This window comes from Larimichthys crocea, chromosome III (assembly GCF_000972845.2).
Source record: "Larimichthys crocea isolate SSNF chromosome III, L_crocea_2.0, whole genome shotgun sequence".
NCBI lineage: Eukaryota > Metazoa > Chordata > Actinopteri > Sciaenidae > Larimichthys > Larimichthys crocea.
Window position 1 is genome coordinate 37,688,906 of NC_040013.1, and position 23,633 is coordinate 37,712,538.

General features: G+C 40.8%; 1 protein-coding gene across 2 annotated transcripts in view; it reads left to right on the forward strand.

The window, feature by feature from the left end:
- Window positions 1-23,633, forward strand: part of fbxl17 (F-box and leucine-rich repeat protein 17) — a 204,701-nt gene that overhangs the window by 3,389 nt on the left and 177,679 nt on the right. For both annotated transcript variants that reach the window (XM_027277411.1, XM_027277410.1), the window contains exons 3-6: window positions 338-718; window positions 935-1,057; window positions 1,905-2,162; window positions 2,313-2,444. In XM_027277411.1, the coding sequence (XP_027133212.1) occupies window positions 338-718; window positions 935-1,057; window positions 1,905-2,162; window positions 2,313-2,444 (894 nt within the window). The remainder of the gene's footprint in view (window positions 1-337; window positions 719-934; window positions 1,058-1,904; window positions 2,163-2,312; window positions 2,445-23,633) is intronic.

Consider the following 23,633-nt stretch of genomic DNA (forward strand, 5'->3'; position numbering starts at 1 on the left):
CTGTAAATAGGCAGAAGGTGTAAAGTAGACAATACATGTAGTGTCCAAAGTTCTCTGAAGACTACATGTAACAAAGCTCAAGTGCTTTAAAGCTCAACATTACACAATAGGTTTTCTGTGTTCTCAAGATGTAATAACAGAGTTGCGGAAGTCACACTCAAAGCAAGAGTTATTTTTACTCTTTACTTGTTCTATTTTATTCTCGTTGAAGATCCAAGGTCAGGGGTGTTGTTTTGATGTGATGTTTAATAAGGTGGCTGGTGTAAAATTCTCTAACTCTGCAGCTGTAGAAAATGAGGATCCATCTGGCTGATCTGTGCATTGTTTCTGGGTGCAGGTGTGTAAGAGGAAGTGCTCAGAGGTGCAGAGGTGCACCCCATGTAAGCAGCCGCGCTGCACCTTCGCTGCCCCCGACGGAGGGCTGGAGAACAGAGGAGTGGGTGGAGGTGGGGGAGAGGCTGCCTCGAACTCTGAAACCGGCCATTGCCACCTTCCCCTCTGTCCACTTCCCTCCTCCTCCACTTCTTCTTCCTCTGCCTCCTCCTCTTCCTCCTCACCTGCTGATGGTTGCTGCGGGTTGGGTCTTCATGCAGATTTGCCCCACAGTTCAGACTCATCCCCCTGCTGCCTGCATCATTATGACGACTGCCAAGCAAGAAGTTCTGACGCTGCTGACCACTTAAGTATCAACCACCTGCCTTCCTCCATCCTTCTTAAGGTCAGACTTCAACACTTTTTTTTTACAATTATGGATGTTTTTTCATTGATTGTTTTGTATTAAAATCCTGAGCCAGAACATGATATTGATAGGAAACCTGCTGTGTTTTTTGTTTTTTTTAAGCTACAGGAACATCTGTTGTTGTTGAACAGCTTTTTACTAGACTGGAAACATGTTTTGTCTTTGTGCATCATATCTTCTCTTGCCTCCTTGCAGGTGCTCTCCCACTTGACAGTGAAGGAGCGCTGCCTGTGTGCCTCTCTGGTGTGTAAGTACTGGAGGGATCTCTGCTTGGACTTCCAGTTCTGGAAGCAAATCGACCTCAGTGGCCTACAACAAGTAAGCAGTTTTTGACTAAGACTCTTTGGGAATTATTCTTAATGTCATTAGAGACATTTAGTTAAAGTGACATTTCAGAGTGCAATACCACTGTCGTAACTACGGACAGCTGTACATGTGTTTTTGTTATGATTTTATTATATATTTATATTTTGATCAAACACTAGCGGGTTGCTTTTGCTAACAGACAAACATCAGTCAAGTGCAACAACACAAGACAGAGCAGCCAGCTAATATTACTTAGTAGTCCAAGCTTTCGCCAGCGACAGTCTGGGATTTACTCTTGTCTGGCATCTTCTTACTTGGTCACTCCATCCTTTTCTCTTCTTAGCGTCCTCTGTCAACATCCTCTTCGTTTTTGACATTATGTGCATAGAAGCTGCTGAGCTAGGTTACATTGCTCACTTGCGTAGCTCCAACTCTGGAACAATACTGGCTCTGTTCTCCGTCTGCACCCCATGAATAAAAAACATGAATATTCCTCCAGTGCTCTGCCTTGCTAACAGCAGCTATAGTTCATGCAGTTTACTTTAGAAAAGTCTGTAAATCTGAGAGTTAATACAGAGTTTCACTAAAATAAGTTGAATAATTGGTGGCATTATGCACTTCTGGTGAGCACATGGTTACATATTTACAGATGTATGGGTAGAGTGGAAATAACAGGCACAATCTACCTGATAAAATGTCACTGTAGCATCAAAATGATTTAAAATCTGTTATTTTATAGGAGAAATGTTACACAATGGGGCTTTCTTAGTGTCTTGCCAGCGTGACCGATAACTGCTTCACATCAAATTTTTGACTTTTTAAGAATTTCTATTGACTTTGACCTCACCCTGTTCCCCAGGTTAACGATGATCTCCTGGTGAAAATAGCCACACGGAGGCAGAATGTGACAGAGATTAACATCTCGGATTGCAGAGGGGTCCATGACCATGGTGTGTCCTCTTTGGCCTCACATTGTCCAGGCCTGCAGAAGTATACAGCATACCGCTGCAAGCAGCTTGGTGATATGTCCCTGTCTGCCTTGGCTACACACTGCCCTCTGCTGGTGAAGGTGCATGTGGGCAACCAGGACAAGCTAACAGATGAAGCACTAAAGAAGGTAAGGCATTAAGAGCCATTTCAGTGTATAGATCTTTGCATAACATGTCTCATTTTTTCCTTTTTATTTCCAAGTGAAAAGTGAAGTTAAAATGATTCAGTTAAAGATTTTCACTTCCATCTTAAATATTCTCAATAATTTCTCCTTTAGCTGGGGGAGCACTGCAGTGAGCTGAAAGACATCCACTTGGGTCAGTGCTACAGTATCACAGATGAAGGCATGGTGGCCTTTGCTAGAGGATGCCGTAAACTGCAGAGACTTTACTTGCAAGAGAACAAACTGGTAAGTCCAGCATGTCTGGTCTAATATTTGTGCCTTCCTCTCCTTCTTGCTTCAGGTTTTCCGCTTGTACAGGAGCCCAAATATCCGTGTTGGCAATGTGAAAATCTTCAAGTGTGCGTTCATCTCATATAGGCTCTCCATATGCGTCTGTGGTTATAAGAGTACTGTTGGAGCACTGTGGCCGTGTCGTTTGCATTTTTTCCCCGATGTTGGTTACTGCGATGTTTGAATTCAAGTTTTTCCAATAAACATACCACCAGCTTGAAGGTTTGCCAGGCAACAAATACATTACTACACAGATTTATTCATGTATTCCCCTTCTGCTTAACCTTTCTGACTCAGCTATCTTCGAGAACTGGTCGCTCTGTTCCTCTTCTTCTTACTCACTTTTGTTTTGACAGACAAATGAATTCAACTGCCACAAGAAACTCCTCATCATTATCATAGTTTGTTTATTTTGGTGGACACAGTGTCTTGTAAATACAGAAACTCAAGAGCATGATATAAACTTAAAAGATAAATCCTCGATGAAAAACTCAGTAATAGTAATAATTATGAAAATGATGTTGCAACGCTATCATATTACTATTACATAATATGAATTTAGCTCAAAGTGCAGAAATTTGCATATTTTTGGAAACTACTGTAACTCATTAATGCTTTTATACACACACACAATGTTTATCTAAATGCAGATATGAGGATATGTACATATGTTTGCTGACAGCTGGTTTTATGGCAAGGCATGACCTTGCTCCCCCCAAATAAGATTTATTTTAATATTAAGAGCAAGTATGGAAAAAGACAGACCACCTTAAATCACCACTAGATGTCACTGTTTTCCTATTTCTCTAAACATCCTGCCAGCTGCTCTCTCTTCTTTCTTTTTTTTTAAGGCAGAGCTTGTTAGGTCTAATGCTGAGTTGTGAATTTCTCCAACCACATCTTCTTCTTCTTCTTGTTTTTTTTTTACTACTACATTTGTCTATTAGTATTGGGTTCTGATAGAGAAAGAGGACATACATAGTAATTTGGCATGTCTGTTTCTCACTCCTTTTATTTAGATCTTCCTTTTCTTATTAATGCTTTTGCACGTTTCCCTGCTAATATTTCTTTGCAGTCCATGAGTAATCATGACCTTGATTAATTAGTCTGCTATAAGTTGTTAACAATAGCTCAGTTTGTTAAAGCCCCATTCATCAACTTAACAGCATATGAAATTAGCGATTACCACTAGGTGAGAGATTAATATTGCTGCTGATAACATTTCAGCACAGCAGTATCAATTTCAGACAGTCATTTTTCAGATGTGAGATCGTCGCAGTTATTTTAGCTTCCTGTCATTAGGGCGGAGAGAAATGGGCTGAGCTTGTATGGGAATTGTTATGTCTAGGCGCTCTGGTTGCTTGGCCTAAAATTGTCATTAAGTTTGCCAGGAATTAAGACGACCCAGAAACACTTACATTTTTCCACAGAGGCCATTCATTCTCACTGACAGCTTGAAAGACTACCTAAGGCTCTCTCCTTCCAACTTCTCAGAAAAAGAAACTGATTTTGTTGCTTTGGGGGAAAGCGGTTGGAGGTACAGTCTCAGAATGAGTTTGCCTGGATATGAAAATATACAAATGTGTAACACTAAAACATGTTTTTGATATTTTGCTTTTATACTCATTTCGCCATGGATCTCAAACTCTACAGGCTACATTAATGTAATAATTCTAAATATTGTATTACATATGAAGAATTTAAAAGGTGACTCAACCATTTGTACTTATCTTATTTCACTCTGGGTCAGCTGTTTATAGACCAACTAAAAGGGTTTGAAGCAGCGTGGAAAAAGGCTTTTCTGAAAGGTGCATGAAAATGAATGCGTGAATGCTTCTGGGACCATTGTTCTCTACATGAACCAAGCCAGGAAATGGCATTGAGATGGCCTTACTGGTTTTTAGTGTGCTATAAATCGCACCGTCATGGGACAGTATAGTGAAAGCCTCTCCTCTCCTCTCCTCTCCTCTCCTCTCCTCTCCTCTCCTCTCCTCTCTTGGCTTTTTCAGTACAAGGATCCTGTCTCTGTCTCTCCTAATCAATCACAGATGAGGATGAGCCTTTCACTCACTCTGGTCTGCCCTCTTTTTCTCCTCCTGCAAAATTGAATAATTGAATTGCTGCAGGATGTTTCTGTGTGGTCTTTCGCTCGCCCTCTGCCTTTCTTCTTTGTCGTGCACCCCCACATATATTTTTTCTTTCTTCCCTTCCCTCCTTCTTGTCGTAGTTGTGGTTTCAGTTCCATGCTGGAGGGTCTTTTCTCTATGTCACGACCATATCCAGCTCTGTAGATGGTTACATGCCTTCAAAAAAAAACAACAACAGTATTAGTAGTAATTCAGCTAATGTTGCTCTGTTTTTTTTTGTCTCTCCTGTCTGCATATTATACAGTATTAAACCAAAAAGTTCAAAATCTGGGTTGTTAACTGACTGAAGAAAGTTAAGTTTAGCAATCTCAAAGGTTTTGGGTACTTTAAGTGGAGCAGAGATATGTTTGGTGTTTTGCTGCTCTCTGTTCCTTTTTAATTGCAAAAGTCAGAGTTAAAGAACAATGCTTAAATCCTTGTCATGATTATCATACTTTTTAAACAAATAACTGTTTAAGTTACTAATGCAATGGGGAAGTCTCCAGCAGTGTGTCCAACTTTTGTTTACAGTTAACAAATTGACGCTTGGTCTTTTATTTCTTGTTAGCCCAGGGCCAAATCAGCCCAGGGCTACAGATAACCCTGGGCTAAGAGTGTGTTTTGTGAAAAGCAGGTGACTCTGGTGTCTGCGTGCCCGACTCCTTTTGACATCTACCCTGCATTCTTTATTGGCGTTCATCCAGTATTTATGCCAGAGTTGGTTATATTGCACCAGTTGCCTTTCAAGGCTTGTTTTCATCTTCTGAAGTGTTTTCTTCTCTCTCCCATTCATATTCTGTTCTCTTCCACCACCTCGAAGGGCAAAGGCTCTGAGAATAGCAAATCCCCCTTTTCCTCATCTCACTTCAATTTGCCGTAGGGGGGAGAGGCAGCCCTGAAAGTTTAATTCTGTCAGTTTCATAGACCAACTGGTGGACCAACTATAAGCAGCAAAAACCTCTTGTCACCCATCTTTCCAAGTCGGTAACTTTGCTCCAGTGTTCCTTTCAATTAAACGCACATTGCAATCTGCAAACAGTTTTTGCTTGGGAAGCACTTTTCTACTCTCTTTTCCACTCACTTCAAAAAAAAAAAAAACTTTATCTGCTCTCCTGTCTTGTTAAAATCAAAGAGTGTGCACTTAATTTTTCTGCAATGTGATGGGAAGATATTTCCAGTGGCTCATCTCAAAGACATTGTGTCTGCCTACACACACACACACACTTACACTTTCTCCCTCACTCAGGCTCTGATTATTTACAGTTTTAATTAGTGCAAAATGTGGAAATGTAAGTGGAATTGGAGATGACCTAACATAGATTACCATGTGCCCTCAATTTAGGTGTAATTACCACTCTGCATGTACAATCAGAGCTTCCCACCCTTGCTTTCACCACGTTTTCCAGCTCTCTGGCTTTGGCGCTTGGGATTGAACGGATGTGTTTTTCTGTAAAACAACATTAAACCCTGGGAAGGACGAACTGTCAGAGTGAATGGTGTTTCTTGGACATCGGTCAGTGAAGGAGGGATCTCCCGCTCTGATTGGCTGTCTGTCCAGCTTGTCAGTAGTCTGTTTTTTGGCTCGCGGGCTTGACAGCGCGGCTTCACTGGACCCCATCAAACATAATCGCAGATGAAATTGTATATTGACATTAGCAGATTTAATTAGAGGGAAAGACAAAGGAAGTGATAATGATAGCTGTCAGTTATTATGGGATAGACCTTTTGACATGAACCAACACACACACAGGCCTAGTTAAAACACTGGAAGCGACACACACACACACACACACACACACACACACATGAGAGCAGATGAATTGAATAGCTGCCAGCTGGAATCTCCTCTGGAAACTTTGTTCACGTGTTTGACTGTAATTAGAGATAAATAGAACCACTCTGACCAGCCACACAAACATAAAACAAACAGTGCATTGTCCATCTCCTCTTCAAGATCTCCCAAATCTCCTCCAGTCTTCATCGATATGAGTTTAGACTTTTTAGACTGCCGTATGTCAGATGTTGTGTGATGTATTTAGTCAGTTTAACTGCTATGTATAATGACACTGGATTATGTCTGTCAGTGTGAGCGAAAGCTCTGCCTCCATCCAGAATTTCCACGCTTTCGTGTCATCAACAAGCTTCTTTAGTTTTCTCTTGTTTTCTCTCTCTCTCTTTGTCTCTGTGGATTTGGGAGCTAGCCATACTGTATGTAGGTAAGGTCAAGATAAAATTTACTGTACCAAACCGTGGAGAGACGGGGATATCTACTGTTGATCTACATTCTGTGCTGCTAGCGAGAATGCCTAATAAATATTCTTAAATCCTTTTTCCTGTCTTTGCTTTCACTTGGTTTATATTTGATTTAAAACATGTTATTTCCATGCCTACCTTCAGTACTTCTCTTTGTGCTTTTTGTTTATTTCTGACTATGTTATTGGAATCTTCTTTGTCATCACATTTTTTTTTCTTCCAGTTGTGGTTATTGGAGCGGAGAAAGGAACGTTTTGATGAAATGTTGGCACTGTGGTTGGTACCTTGCTTGGAGCTAAAACAATTGGTTGATTAATCAAGTCACTCACTGACAGAAAATGAATTGGCAACAATTTTGGAGGTGGCTGAAAGTGTTGTGCTTGACCATTGGTTATACTACAGAGCAATGTTTTTAACTTTTGCTTCTGTCACTCAAGCCAGGAACCGGTATGGATGTAAACAACGCAAAATATAAAAGATTTAAAAAATTGTCTCTGCCAATGTTTTTTTTTCAATTGCATATTTTGATGAAATCCATGTGATACCGTCAAAAGAAGCAAGTAAAGCTATGTTTCCACTCAGTTAGTCCCAGAAACAAAAGTTCCTTCATCCTGTTGTCGTCTATGCTTCCAAGTCATAGTCATGTTTTTTTGTACGACTCCGCAACACGTCGGTGCATATGTCATATGTTTTCCTCTGTAACTCTAATGTGTTGATGTGTTAAAGTGCAATGAACAGAAACAAACGGGTTTGTGGATGCGCATTTTTAAAATAGGCGGGAGAAATAAAAGGCTGTAAGTAATTGACCAATCAGAAGTGTCAAGCTCTGAAAGTGCCACACCAAAAGTTCCTTTTTGGAAAGTCCTACCCCTGAGACTTTTTGAGGGGTAACATATGGTCCCTGGTCCTCCAAAAATTCCTAGTGCCTGGAGAAGTTTCCTGCTGTGGAAACATCACAGGTCATCACTGTTGTTTTCAACTGATTAATTTGAATATTTCACCTATGGTTCATTATATATAAAGAATATATATATTAATGAAAATAATTGTTCGATGCAGCCCTAACTGACTCACTAGAAAAAAAGTTCATAGTTCAAGTAATAAACTACATGACTCTTACTCTATAAAACTTTTTTTCATCATTACCACTGCTTACATTCTCAGTATGTAGTCCAAGCTAACAGCACATTCCTCTCCCCGATATCCTCCTCTTCATTGCTCTTTTGAAGTGCCTTCGTATCGATCTGTGTCCCCAAAAAGCTGCTCTATGCGGGCGCACGCGTACGTTTGAGGCGGTTGCCGATCGGCCTTTGCCTGAAGAGTAATCAGACGCATTAATGAGCACTGACTTTAACTCGGACAGCCAGCTGCACTCAGACACAGATTTTGTCGATATGTTCCATTCGTCGTCTGCCCAAGAACAAAACAAGTCTTAAAGGGGAGAGAAAGAAAGGGAAGAAAATGAAAGCACTTTTGGAAATGTGAGACTGTGAAGTGTGCCTCCAAAGCGATAGCTCACTTTGCTGTAATGTTTTCTTTTCAACATGCGTTACCCTGGGAAAATATTCAGCCTCAACATTAGGCATCTATTCCATGACTTTATCAATAACAGAGGTGAAATTACTTTTTTTTTTTTAATAAAAAAAGACCTTGGTGTGGAAGAATGCTCTCTTGGATTCTCTGAGTGGCACATAGAAATGTAAAAAAGAAAAAAAAAAAGGTAAACTTGTGAAAGAAGAAGAAAACGAAGTCATGTGAATGACACGCATTATAATTGAGAAATGGGACAGCCAGTATGGCTGGCTTTGTATTGTTGAATAATGACAGAATGCCAAAAGCGACAGAGTCAAATATCTTTGACAGAGCTGGAATGAACAGCTGAAGTAGTGAGGGTAGTAGAGGTGCTGGGAATTTCTTTTTGCTGATGTGAAGGGGAGTAGTAGTACTTTATGAAATAGTAGTTGTCTTTGTCATAGTAGTTTTTCCCCAGCAGAAGTTAGATCAAAACTTTTGTTGTCCTCATACAGACAGAGAATATCTGCATGATACATTTTAAAAAAAATGATTTGTCCTCTCAAATTGGCATTCACAGAAAAACTTGGCATAAAATCAAAGAGGAAGTTTGAGAATAAGAGAAGTAAGGGCTTTGAATTAGAGCTGTTCAACAGCTCCATAGCCTTCGGGGGGAAATTTGTACTGTAATAAACACATAAAAATAGTTCCATTAATAGTAGCAGCTGTGATTGTGTGAAAAATTGTTCTCAGCATTTATGTATTTGTAAACATGCTTCATTTAAATTGGCCCTTGAGGGACAAATAATGTACTTTTGTGTTATAAAGTGTTAAGTATGCACGGCATCTGACATCTGTTCTGTTGTAGACGCACCAGTTCAGGTGTGCTTGGTCGACATGCTTGGTTTTCACCTGCAGGGGGTGTAGTAGGACTGGATAAGGACAGGAACACAACAGCGGGCGAGCAGTGAGCAAACGGGCAGATGAATGCGTGTTTCTGTTATACTTAGATTGCACATAAAAGGTCCTGCATTCTTTGCAAAAACTTGAGGATATTAATAAATATTTAAGCAATGCAAATGTTTTCATTTTTATAACTGTGTATTTCTGTGTGGTTGATGCACCTGCGACAGGTTGTAGAAATAAATATTTACAAATAAATATTCCCTCTTTTAAAGTCAGTCTGATTTGGACAAGAAGGATGCTTTATAACCTGTTGATGCCACGGCTCTGATATTTTCCTGCACATATGTGAGAAGTACTGAAGCGGGTGGTTGCTTTTTGCACCTTTCATGTCCTTTTTGAATGGCATGTAATTTATGTACGAATTTGAATAGTATTGAAATGAAAATAAGCCTTTTCTCACCTGTAGCCAGAAACTCTGAATGGCCTTTGCAGTGGTAATGCATAATCTCTTAGCACTGTAGATGTTGTAGCGGCACTCATCTCCATGACGTTATCAAGCATTCGCCCGCAGCTATCAGAGTACCAGGAAAAGCACTGAAGAATGTTAATGTGAATGTGACTTCCATTTCCATTCGTTTTCTGTTCATTGCTTACTCTGGCTGAACACATAGAGGGACTGCGGCCCCCGATACCAGTTTAAAGCTGAGATGAAATTCACAGTTACATTTTTCCCCCCCGCTTGAAACATGGTTTACTGGGTGGCTGTGCACAATGTGTCCTGCCTTCTAGCTAATAACTCACCATTGTTCAATTTCGTACGCTGACACTTTGTTGTAAATATGAAAGAGGAATACTTATGTTGGATAAAGTTAAATAGGGTAATTTGAGAGAGCTAAGTAGAGCTCAAATGATTAGTTGATGAATTCATTAGTTGATTAACAAACATTTGTAGCTAAACAAAAGTTAATTGGCAGCTATTTTTATAAACAATTTATTGTGCAATTATTTTTTTATTTGTTTGTTGTTTCCAGCTCCTTGAATATGATGATTCGATGCTTTATTTGACATATATTTCATAGTAAACCTAATATCTTTTGGTCACCCTAGGTTTAGTGAAACTTCTCTATGGATTTTTCACAATTCTTCGGATGGTTTACAGACAAAAATTGTTGTTCTCGCAAAAAAGATTTTGCTACTTTTCTTGGTCTAAAGTTATAGCAAATTAAATATTCTTGAAATTCAGATTATTAACTGGACAAAACAAAACAATAACTTTACTTTTAAGATACTGTGATGGGCATTTTTCTAGACCGATTTAACTTAGAAAATTATCTGTAGATGAATGAATAATGAAAATAATCATTAACTGCAGTCCTGAAGCTTAGAGTTGTTTGTCCTTCAGTTTTTCTGAATCTTGTGACCTTGTATAAAGTTTTAAACCGGTTTCATTTAAAGTATAATTACAGCAACTCTAAATTTGATATTTTAGTGGTTGGTCCCCCGCTGCCAGCCGGCTGCAAGTTGGAAAAAGTTTTGGCACCGCAACAGCTAGTAACTTTTTGATGATCAATTTTTGTGAAAAGAATTTGGCGCCCATTTCAATTCTGAGGGCCAGTGCCGGGCTCTGACCCTCAGTGTTTAAAGAGCATTGCTTTAGAGGCTCCCTGTTTATCCAACTCCAGACAGCGGTAGCTTCTGACACACAGCCAGGGATGTCACTATGATTCATGGTCCTTTCCGACACCTCGCTCACGCCTTTACTCTTCTTAATCTCTTTGCGCTCTTTTCCTTCCTTTGCCTCTGCTTCTGCCTCTCTCTCTGTGATGATGATGAGTTTTCCTTTTGTTTGAGATGGGCAGAAATGATGTCATCATTTAAAGCAGGAGCCCAGAGCCATGATGGAGGCCTCGCCTTTAGCTTAGTGGACTAGTCTGTATGCATATCATGATGGATAACCTTCATGGGGATTCACTTCTGTCCGGTGTTATGAAAAGTCAGAACTGTAAAACAGAGGAGGAGACGACTGAGGGAGAAAGTCTACCTACCCCTTTTTATCTTAAACTCTTTTTATCCTCTCTTCATGCTCATGGTCCCGCTGCTCATCCCATCACTCTCCTCCTCTCTCAAACAAGCCATATCCTCCCCCTTGATTTCTTAACCCCCCTCTGTCACCCACTTCTCCTGTTGTCTCTTTCTTTGTAAATGAGAGACCAAGGCAGCACTAATCACCGACTTCATTAGTGATGATTGATAAGAGGCAGGAAGGTGTGTCTGTGTAAACATCTATAGATGTTGTGTGTCCATTTATGCATGTGACCCCGCCCGCCTCCCCCTCAACATTTCCCCTGTGCACTCCACCAGACATCACCCCTCTGTCTCCCCCTGTGATGGATTCGGAACCGGTGATAGCAGCAGCGGTTCAATACTTGGGGTAATGAATGTGTTTAATAAGCACAGTGGGTCGATGGGCTTAATGAAGGTGTGACAGAGGATGGGGCCTGGAGAATGCTGCTGTAACGAGACTCTAACGAGCCTCTGGGGTTAACGAGGTCAAGCTATAATCGGGATTTCCTCACCTGTACAGTTTGTGTCTGTCTCTCTCTGTTTTTATCCCTTTCTCCAGCTCTTGAGCTTGGCCTCTGCCTTCTCTCCGCTCTTGTTTCGTACAGTACATTTGTTTATCCCTCTGTTGTTTCGTCACTTGTCTTTGTGATATTTTTATTCCATTCAGTGTCCTGTTCTGTCTCTGTTTGCTTGCTCTAAAGTGCTTCTCTCAGGGTTGTTGTTGTTATTTTTTCCTTTGCTAACCTCTGTCTCACTGCATCATGTCCATCTTTTTAAAGACGACCTGGATTAGGAATGCAGGCTGAAAAGCCCTAGAGTTGTGTGAGCCCCTTTTTGTCTTTTCTAAGAACCGGGATTCAAAGAGGCCTGCCAGGCTATTCCTGGAGACTTGGGACCGTAATTGTAGTGGGTCCTGACGTCAGAAAAACCTCTCTGTTCCAGATACTGACAGACAAACATCATGCTGCTCCACTGTTGTTGTTGTTGTCCTTCATAGAAGTTGAAATACTGCACATTTATGTTTAGGGAAAACTGCATGACACTGAAATACAGCTCACTCTTTTGCAGATTTAAGTGATTTAATATTTACAAGGACAGTTCCAGCATCAAATTAAATTTTTGTTCATTGACTTGGTTCATAGTTGATTCATGCTACCTCTGTACATCCCATTTTAAAATGCAACTGAACAGCAGTATTTGCTTTGGGGTTCACTGAAGTATGTGGGTAATGTTGGAAATTAGAATTTAATGGACTTTAGCATTATATACAAACAGGAAATGATTTAAGGTGCGAGGCAACAGAGGCATAACTATGACTTTTAAATATTAAAAAAACAAACAGACTAAATCTGTTTGTGTGTTTTTGTAAGTTGTTTCTGGAGTAGTTTTTCAAATGTTTGTATTGAGGGTTTTTTTTTTCACAACACTCAATTATGTTTATTTTCCCGTATGAAATTAGTACACAGCATAGTTAAAATGTAATCATACTAAATGTTTTTACACACAGCATTTTACTTGTTTTACTTTTTTCAGATGCTTTAATAGTAAGGCCATAATTGTGGCCTATATCTTCAAAACTAGAAATAAGTTGACTGGCTTTCTCAAAGTTACAGGATGGGTGTGTGTGTGTGTGTGTGTGTGATTTGTTTGTTTTTCCAACTGAGGCTGCTGGAGTTGTTGCAGCCTACAGCATGGAGATGGAGAGAGTTGCTTGGTGGTTCACTCTGGGAAGAGATTTATTCTGAGTACAAATTTAACATTGGTGAGACTAGTTTTTCGCTTTTTTCTTTCCTGGTGGGTTTACTCCCTTGCTCAGCTGATGGACTTGCATGGGGAGTTGGTTGGACTAGGAGTCAATAAAGGCTTTTCTGTTCTCTGAAACTGTTCAGCACAGCACAATGTTGTTTTTCCGAACTTTATACCACTGAAGTGTATTAAAGGTGAGAGTTTCATAAGCTTTGGGGTTCTACTTCTTAGTAAGATTGGAAATACTGGCTGTTATAATTATTTGTTCATCATAATTACAAAATGTTTTCAGTTGATAATTGACTGTTGGTTGAATTGTTGCATTGTTTAATCAGCTATTTAATCCCCACTTTTCTTTCTTATTACCAGCTTAAATAAAAGCAATGTATTAATTTTATAATTTTGTGAAAATTTTTTTTGTGTTGCTCTATTTTGTGTTAGCAGCGTTAAACAGTAACTCCATGTTTAGACTTTTAAAAGATTTAAAAACAAACAAAAAACTTAATTTCTGGCATTCTTTAATATGTCCACGTATGCCACATTAATCTGTTCAAAGCCATGCCTTCTACTGTATTTTTCTAAATACAAATTTATTATTGCATGCCATCGTGACCAAATAATAGAAACCCTGTCAGTGTCTGCGCAACGTCACTAGCATGGATTGAAGTTCACCAGTCAGCTGTTTCTGTATCTGGAAGAAATTCCATTTGTTTCTGTGCTTCTGTCTAAACAACAAGCAGTTATGTTGTGCTTGTTATTGTTTTTTGTTGCACCAATGGGAGATTTATTTCTCTTCCACTTTCTGCTCAGCGCCACCTTCAATTTTAGATTCTTTCGATTCAGTTTTTTCTCGCTTAGTTCATAAGAGTTTATGATTTTTGCTACAGAACAAAGTCATACGGTACATCCGCTGCTATGCACAGCATTTATGAAAAGCGTTGTTCAGAGAAATATTGTCTAACATAACAAGTGTGGATAAAGAGTAGGCTGGCTGGCAGTTTGGCACAAAACTGGAGGTAATAGGCGTTCAGTACTCAAGGCCAAAGCCATACATTTGCTCTCTGACTTTCATGGTTAAACATACCCATGGATGCTGCTATTCAGAAACCTTATCACACCTGGGCCATTGGGTTAAATGATAAAACCCCGCCTTCTACCAGCCGGCCAAAAAGAAAGCAGGAACTTCTAATATGACTGCTAAAGAGCACACTGCTCAACCTAACAGTGTTTAAACTATGTCTGTGACTTTAAATGTCTTGATTCAAGCGAAATACATTCTTCCGCTTGTCCAGAGTGTTAATCTAATCGATTTCAATAATGTTAAACTCTGCAGCAGTTTTTTTTCCTCAGTACACTATCCACTCCTGTCTTTGAGAAACAGTCATTACTCTCTGCTTCCTCGCTCGCCGGCACCAGTATTTCACCAGTGGAAAAGTGTGACTTGCTGAACCTCACATTTCTTCGCCTGGCGTTGCCCGAAGGCAACACCGTTATGAGATATAGCATAGAGACAAGCAATCGATTAATGGTGCACTTAGCTGGGCTAATTAACAGCTATGTAGAAGTAGAGAAAGCATCAGGCAGCATCAAGGAGGTTGTTTCCCCAGGATAACCTTTGAATCATAGATCACTTTACAGCATGGTTTACATCATGTGTTGCAGGCCCTAGCAGCTTCATAGACACCTTGCACATTGCCCTGGGTCAACTATATTGCTGGGAAGGATAGCACAGGTCGTTGAGGTGAACAGAGGTTCGATTGACTGTCTTGTTACTGCAACGAAAACACATTTTGTCTGCGGCTGTTAAAGACAAAAGAAGCTGGTTTTGGATTGCGTGATGAAAACCTTGTATCAATGAATCTTTTTTTACATATGTTTAATATTTGTCTCTTACCTCTAATTTGTTGGGAACAATTCAAACATCTACATTTCAACCTTGTTTTTCTCTTTTTTTTTTTCTTGCTTCTCCGTCCTTCCACCTGTCATTCAAACAGATTCTCTGCTTTGAGAGTAAGAATGACATGAACAGCAGATTTTATTGTCACCTGCCACTCCACACATCCCGCTTTGCCTTTTCTCTCCTTGAATCCTCCTTCCTTCCTCTCTGCTCTTCTCACTTTGCATCCTTCCTCGGCTCCTATCCAATCTACCTCCAGTGTGAATTTGGCTTAGCTAAATTAACTCTCAATTAAAAGTGAATTTGGTGGAAATGAGCACAGATAAAAGTAAAAAGCAGAGCCAATGGGCCACTTGGCTGTCTGGCTGGCTGTCTGACTGGCTTGCTGGTGGTCTGTACCCGGCTGCATCCTGTATTTTGGGGCATGCAAAGTAAATTATGTGTGTGTTGTTGAGTGAAGGCAGCTGATTTGCATTTAGATAAATCCCTGTGGATGTGTGGTTGTCATTGAGATGCAGGGGGCTGAATCCAGCGGCCCCCTATCCAGGCACTACTACATGTACCTGCAGGGGTGTGTGTGTGTGTGTGTGTGTGTGTGTGTGTGTGTGTGTGAAAGCTCTTAGTACTACCTGGAGCATTTGCCCCACTTTTCTAGACAGTGGTGAAGGGATGAAAATATGAGCCATTACTGGAAACATTGGTGTGTTCACATATGTGTGTTTGCACAAAATGAATTTGCAGCTGACCTTCCTATACATCCACAGGACTAAAATAATGACTAATAAGAACCGACTGCGCACCGCTGGCAGCCAGCATCTCATTACACACACGTTTGATACAGTATAGCAGCAAAGAACTGCCGAAGGTGTGGCTGCTCAAATTTCCAATCTGTCCTTCCTGACGTTATACAATTAAAAGCTGCCTGTTATGAAAGGGTTACCTTTTCTCCTGACCTGTTTTCCTACTCTAGCTCTGATTGGTTAACCCTAACCCCTTACCTTAGCCCACCAAACCAATGAAGGCAGCAAACACCAGCCAGTCTTGGTGGAATGCTGGCAGGGGGAAAGAAATGATGTGTCATAAAACATTAGGAAATGGAAGGTATTCAGTGTCCAGAAACTGACAGTTTTCATTAGTTTTGATTATATAGCAACATCCCTTCTACTAACAGCACAAATCACCTGTCACCTGTAAGTATGTATGTTTTTATGTGGCCATTTTCTGGTGACATGCTAAATGCATTTCCATTACTTACGCCTAGAGACAGACAGATTTATATTTATACATGCTATTTATTCTTTATTTTCTCAGTTAAGCTCGTTATTTATTATATACTATACTAGAATAAGTTGACAGTGTATATGTTAAATTATTTAAAAGAATATTTAACCTAAATATTCTTCAATAAAGTTATTTGTTTAAGAAAGCAGCCTTGTGAGTACACGTTCATAGTAATATAGGTCCATCTTCATGTAATGCATCTCAAATATTTCCTATATCTGTAATTGGTGAATCTTTACCTATCAGTCGGGCTGTCCTTCCTTCTTTGTGGTGATGCACGAAGCCAAATTCTGCTCTTAGAGTATCTGTTTTGAACTGATTAAAATATAATAGGTTAAAACGTTTCAAATTGATTTGCAGAAAAAACATCATGTACCTGAAGTTCAATGAGGTATCAATTTGACAACAAGTAGCATGAAGTCATCAAGCGCTGGATGACTTGTTGTTGATGTCAGTGTTTGTGCAGGGTGCTGTGGTTCAGTGCTTTGGGCCTGTTGATGGATTGGCAGAGGGTGAGGCGGCTTGCTGTTGATTGACAGTCAGGGCTGAGTGTGGGCAGATGGGCTGTAGTGGCTGTAAATATGAAACCCGTGTGACAGGTGAAGGTCAGTGTGGTGGGAGGTAGAGGAGCAGCTGAGCTTGGTGGGAGGGTGATGTGCTCTGTGTGTGTGTGGAGTGTGTGTGTGTCAGTGTCAGAGAGAGAGCAAAGCTAACTAACTCGTGTCTTTACTTTGTATGTGTGTGTGAGACCGATTTCATCTCACATTATCAAAGCTGTTAACTTCAGCACGATTGTTAAGAAAACCCAAGACAACACAAGTTTTGGCTCTAGCTTTGTTCTGGCTTACTTGATTCAACTTAAAACCTAGTGCCATTTCTGCACAAACCTCGGTGTAAGGTGCAGGGGTCAAACATTCCGGCCTGTACCCGTCTCTTGGTGTACGCCACACATGAACTTGTCGAGAACATAGTGACACCTATCACTTTTTTCCACATCTCTGTAGACCAGTGCCAATGTTCTTTGAACCACCGAACTCTGCTCTCTATGCACCGCAACCTCACTATAATATCCTCTCTGTGCGATCGTCGACAGACTGTTCTTGCTGACAGTCTGATCACGTCCTGCACTGACATTCTCAGTCACCTGTCTCAGTTCTTCTGTTTCTCCTTACATATCCTACTAATTTACGAGCATCATGCTTTTACCTGGTCTGAATATACAAGGTTACCTGACACTGGTGGAGACAGACATGTGAGACATTAAAAGCTATATTGTTTATTGACAAAAGATTCATTTTTCAACTCAATTTCACCTCAAAATGTTATGCCACTGCATCATATTTTTATTTTCATTCTCACTTAATGAGTAGGGCTTTGTCTTTGTCAGTATCTTTTTATTCCTCCGTATTCTGCAACTTATGCCAGTGCCCATACAGTTTTTCTGAAACTGCAGTGCTCCCCGTTTCTTCCGTCCTTTTTCTGTTCTTATTCTGTCTGAAGTGTATCGATAGAAATCTTAAACTGATTGCCCCTCTTTGACTGTGTCTATGCAGATGCAGCCTAATCGTATTCAGGAAAACTCTTTGCTCTATCTCCCCTTTTACTGTACCTTCCTCCATTGATCTCTTCCTCTTCCTCTGTAAACCCCTCTCTTCCATGAGTAATCCATTGTGGTGTTCCCGTGTCTGCTGGAGCTGTGCCAGAGTAGCGTGGGATTACTACGGCTGGAGACACCACACACACAGCCCATAAATACACTTTCAAATGTCTCCCTTCACTATGGCGGGTACCACAGGAATGTGCCAGGGGACGTCCATGTTGACTGTAAAGGGCCTATCTGGACTCAAGGGAAGCTTCCGCATGGCACTAGGTCAGGGAAAACCTTTCTTCCTCCTCCTACAGGGTTGTATCAGGGGACGATGATTTAGTGAGAAACCTGGCTTTCTTATTCACTTTCTCACACTCTTATTTGAGGATCTGGCAGCTTTTGTAAAAGAAATAAGGGGATTTTTAAGTCAGGTGAATCGATTCGGTTAGGTAGCAGAAGGAAGAGGGTAGGGATTAGGCCCTGTTAATGGCAGCGCCTCAGGATGATTTTAAGCTGTTTTTTCTATTTAAAAAGTTGAAATTTTAATGCAGTGGGGGCGTCTTTTTCGGATAGGATTCTTTTAATGTTTGCGCGTTTATCGGGATCAACCATTATTCATTGCAGTTGGCTTGATCAATACTCTTTAAATATGCTGGATATATGGGTCGGATTTTTCACTGCCTAATCGATCATAAGTTCCTGGTCTCCACCCCAAAGAACTGGCAAAGCTTTTCAAAAAGATCTTTCCTCGTTTCCTCAAAGTAAGTTTGGGATAGACAAATATGTTGTACTGTGGTCCTTTTCACTGGAGACCCTACTATGAGACATGTGCAGAGGATCATCCTTTCCTTTCTTGATCCTACCAGAGCCTTACAGGTCCTAGACCCTTTATGTCATTTCATGAAAATACATACACGGTGTGCTCATGTTGTATGAGACGGCTGGTAGAGATGGGAAAGATTTCCATGGACTTGGGAACGTTCGTCTCTGAGGACAGCTCAAGACTGTTTTATAAATGTTGCCTGTGAGATAGTCAGAAATACTGTGAAATGCCAATGTAATGCTACATCCATGTTATATTAATAACTGCCAAGTCAGATATATCTGCTTTTATTTTTGATTTTCAGAATTTAGAAGTTGGAAATTAGCAGGGAATGGAAGTAATAAATGGCAACACATGACTCAAATAAACCTGAGAAATAGGCTGAAGAACTCAATAGCCTAATTTTTCAAGAGGATTAGTCTCCCCAAATCACCAAAATGAAAACAATTTCTATCAAAAGTAGAGTATAGTTTATTATAGAGATATGAGATAAACTTTTTCCCCATGTGATGCAGCGGTGTTAGAATTGAGTTAAAAAAACATCTGACATGGCAAAGCTGTGGTACAGATCTGATCATGTTTGAAGAAACTTATTTCAAATAGCGTAACTCATAAATTGCACAGTACCTTGCCTCTGTGCAATTTTAAATTAATAAACTAATGTTCATCTATGAATGTTAATCAAAGGTCCCCGGTGGAGTTTGCATTGTAAACAAACATGATTTATTCTCTTCTTGGCAACTGTTTAAACACAACTCATGCCCTTGGAGATACAGAAGAAACAATCTTTCCCACATAATGTGAGAGATATAACCATGGTTTTGCATGTTATTGTACTAGAGTATTATTAAGTGTGTGGAGTCTCTTTCTACTTTCTCAGCTGACAGAATATGAGAGGACAGGGGTAAGGGAGGTTTGCTGACTGGAGGAATTAAAGAGTTCCCCACTCATATACGGGATTTAGCAAGATCAGGTAGAGCCAGTCATGGCTCTGTGTGTGTGTGAGTGTGTGGAGTCTCATCATGCCTCCGTATTTTACTTTTTCCTCCTCCCCTTGTCGCTCCTCTCTGTCTTTCTCCCAGTAATAAAGAAGAGTATTTATTTCCCCCTCTTCGGCTCTCAGGTCTCTTAAAGGGAGCCGGGGACTGAGCTGATATTAGAGGGTATATATATATGTGTGTGTGTGTGTGTGTGTGTGTGTGTGTGCACGCGCTTCTGTTCTCTCACTCTCACGCTGTGCTGTCTGCTTGTCTCATCACCCATCCCAAACGTACAGTTGCGTCTTCTTGCGTGCTAACACACCGAGATTGAAAGTTGCTGATTCCGAGCCGCGGGGACTCATAGAGGAGAGGCCTCTGGCGGGGGCTGATTGAGCTGTGCTGAGCTGAGGTAGAAAAGTTACAGTAGCATGCTATTACCTGCCAGCGCCAATGGAGTTTATTAGCATTGCAGATACGCTCTGGCAGGAGTCAGTGCAGCCAAGTCAAATAATTTTATGACTAGGGTCCATGTGGGAGTTATAGGGCTAAAAAGGTTTGTCTCATTCGTGTCAACTAGACTTCAACTTGGGTGCCAGTTTACAAAGAGATGAAAAGTATGTGAAAGACCCCTTTAATAGAACTACTTGGGGAAACAATCTTTCTGACTTACAGTAGCCATAATTATTAACTCCTGACATACAGTTGGCTGGCTGTGTGTTGTTGGACTGTACATACATATTTCTTGTGTAAACTCACTAATTGGAATAATAACAATCAAGGTCACGTTAGATTATTTACATATGTTGTTTGGGAACACTTGCATGAGTGCAAGGAGAACAGGGTTTTGTTGCTCTCTTTCTTACATGCTAAGGCAGCAGAGCAAAGATGGGCTCAGAGTGTTATCCTGGTGAATTAGCTCTTCACAGCTTTGGGACTCAGCCTGACAGTTGGCACAGTGAAGATGATTTATGACTGGCCAGGAGAGTCAGAGATGGATGAGGAGAAATAACTTTGATCAAAGTTGTTCTCTAACAACAGAAGAAAGCTCCCTCTTAGTCCCTGTTGATATCTGGCAGTGGCCTGACTTTATTTTCCAGAGGGAAGCAGCCGAGTCTGTCAGCTTGTTTTATAGTTGTACGCTTGTACTTTTACACAGAGTGCAAATAGTTTACAAGCCGATAGAGGAGTACACGTGATTATGCACCTGTGATTAATAACATTTCATCACATTCTGTCTATTGCAAGAGGATCTGCATGCAATATAATTATGCTGACGTGTAGCCAACAAACACCCGATAATGAGAAATAACAGAGAGGATTGCGTCATCCCACCGAGAAAAAGTTATGTTAGTGTTTTTTTTAAAGCTGCACAGCACACACTATATCTTGTTGTCATGAGCTGCCTCACTGATAGGTGGGTATTTATATTTAAATTCAAATCCCAGTTACTACAGACTAATACAGATTAATTCAGTAAACTAATTCAGATTAGTTTAAAATTATAATGAATAAAATCTGTAATATTTCTCAGTCCCAGTTTACATTGGCCTACTTATGTATCTTTATTTTTAATTTTTTTATTGAAAAACAATGACATGTTCTGCATGTGTTTATTTCCAGGAATAGTATTAATTTCCTGTTGGATCCTTAAATCATGTTCAAGGTTAAAGGACAGGTGAGAAAACTAAAACTTTGAATAACTGGATGTCGTTTGACCTAGAAGGGTAGTGTTTTTTTTTTTGTTTGTTGTTTTAAGTATATTTTTTGGGTCTTTTATGCCTTTAATTGATAGGACAGCTGAAGAGAGACAGGAAGCAGGGGGCAGAGAGAGGGGAATGACATGCAGCAAAGGGCCGTCCGATGCGGGATTCGAGCCGGGGGTGGCTGCGGCGAGGACTGTAGCCTCTGCACATGGGGCGCCTGCACAACCTGGCTTTGTCGCATGTCTTGTCTCTCAGTTGTTACGTTTTCAGTATCTTCTAGACTGTCAACTCTGTAATAAAGACATAAATGCTGCAGAGAAGTTGGAATAAAACAGGTGGCATACGAGGCCACCTCCTTACAAACAGGAGAAAAACACAGCTTAGTAATTGGACACATGCACAGACACAGATATGTTGGCTCGTGTTGTGGCCTCTTCCAGGGCTTAGATGTTCTGTTGCCAGGACTCCTGTGGCTTTCTAGCTCAGTGTGTGTCCATCCCTGCTCATCTGCTGCCTTTCTACAGGTCAAACCCTAATCCTGTGAAGGGGTTTGGGGCCGGTTGCCCCAGGAAGGGGGTTTACTATGCTTGTCTCATAGGGACCAATCAAGACCGGCTATCTGTTCTATGGTTCCTCTATCGCGATTGTTCAGATGGCAGTGAAGGAGGAGGAGGGGAGGGGGGGAAGATGGTGTCATGTTGGGAAGGCTGCATGATGTCCATTAAAGGCAGATTGAGAAGAAGACATCCAACATTGATGAAAGAAACGCACACATGCACACAGACACATGCGCACACACACACAGACACAAAGTCTGGTTTAAATATGTCATTGTTTCCGACCTTGTTTAGTCTCATCCTGTCTGATATCCGATATCAAAGACATGTTTGTGTGATGAGCTGTTTGCCTGCCATTGTTTTCCACATTTGCTACTTTCCAATGCCTGTATGACATCACTCACCCATTCCTCTTTCATTACTGCAGCGACCGCATTGCAAAGGACATTGATTCTGTATTTGGGGAATTAATTCACGCTCAAATTGCAACTGTTCATTGAGTGATTATGGGTTAGGGTTACTGTGATTATATTTTTATTACCTAACTAATACCAGTCATGTGATGTAGTACAGGGCCTGTTTTATATATTTGGTGAACTAAAGTGACATGTGGCCTCAGTATTAACTCCCCTTATACTACTTAATGTCTGATTGTTTAAATGTCAAAAATTGCCTCACAAACAAGTTTGTAATGTTATACCTTCTCAAGATGCTTGTTTGCTTCTATTTCCCCTTCCACCTCTTGTCTCTCTCCCTCTTCTTCTAGCTCAGACACACTGATAACCCCTTGAGTGTGTCTGAGCTCTGTGAGAGCCAGTGTTTGATTCTCTTCTGTCTGTGTTCCCGGAGCCTGGCCAGCTCCCCAAAACCCCCAGCGTTCACTGTCTCTCTCGCATCTCCCTCTGCCATAAGACCCTGGCTGACCTGGCACGTAGGCACATACTCTGCCCACATCTCCCACCCATCTCCAGCAAATCCCCTGTCCCCCCCCTCCCCTGTCCCCCCTCCTAGTCTCCTCTCTCAGCAAGGACTTGAATTCACCATCCAGCCACCGCTGTTGTCTGGACCTGAAGCACAAGCAGGTCCCTTTGTTCTGAGTGATAAAAAGAAGAAAGCGGGGTGAGGGAGGAGGATTAATTTAAGCGCAGGCCAGACGACACATCTGCTTGTTGTGTTCGTGTCTTTCCATTCCCTCCCGTGGTTTCCCTTGCTTTGGTTTTATTATCTTTGGTGAGAGCAGAGGATATTGGGTCGAGATGCATGGTGAACTCTCAGGGCCGTGACACTCCTCTAATCCGCTCTCTGTTCTGTCTTTTGCCCTTTCTGTCTTCCTGCTGTCTCCATCCAGCATTACCTCCCTTCCTCCCTGTTCCCCCTTTCTTTTCTTCCTTTCCTTTGGCCTTCAGTGCACCATAATCTCCATTTCTTCTCCTTTGAAGAGATGACCTCCTTCATTCATTTGTATGGTGAGGAAGCAGTAATAAGAGGAAAGGGTGCACTATTATTCACGGTAATGATTCTGACTTTGTCTCAAGTAGCCAATAAATGTCGTCACACTTGCATTAACGAAGACCACAGCCAGGTAGACACAGTCCATCCCTGTTAAAGTAGGACATATCACTCTTTGCTTCCTGTCTTTTATCTTGAATTCTTCCGTCTTTCTTTTCCTCCTCAAGATGAAAAACTGGGTCACTTTTTTTTTTCTCCT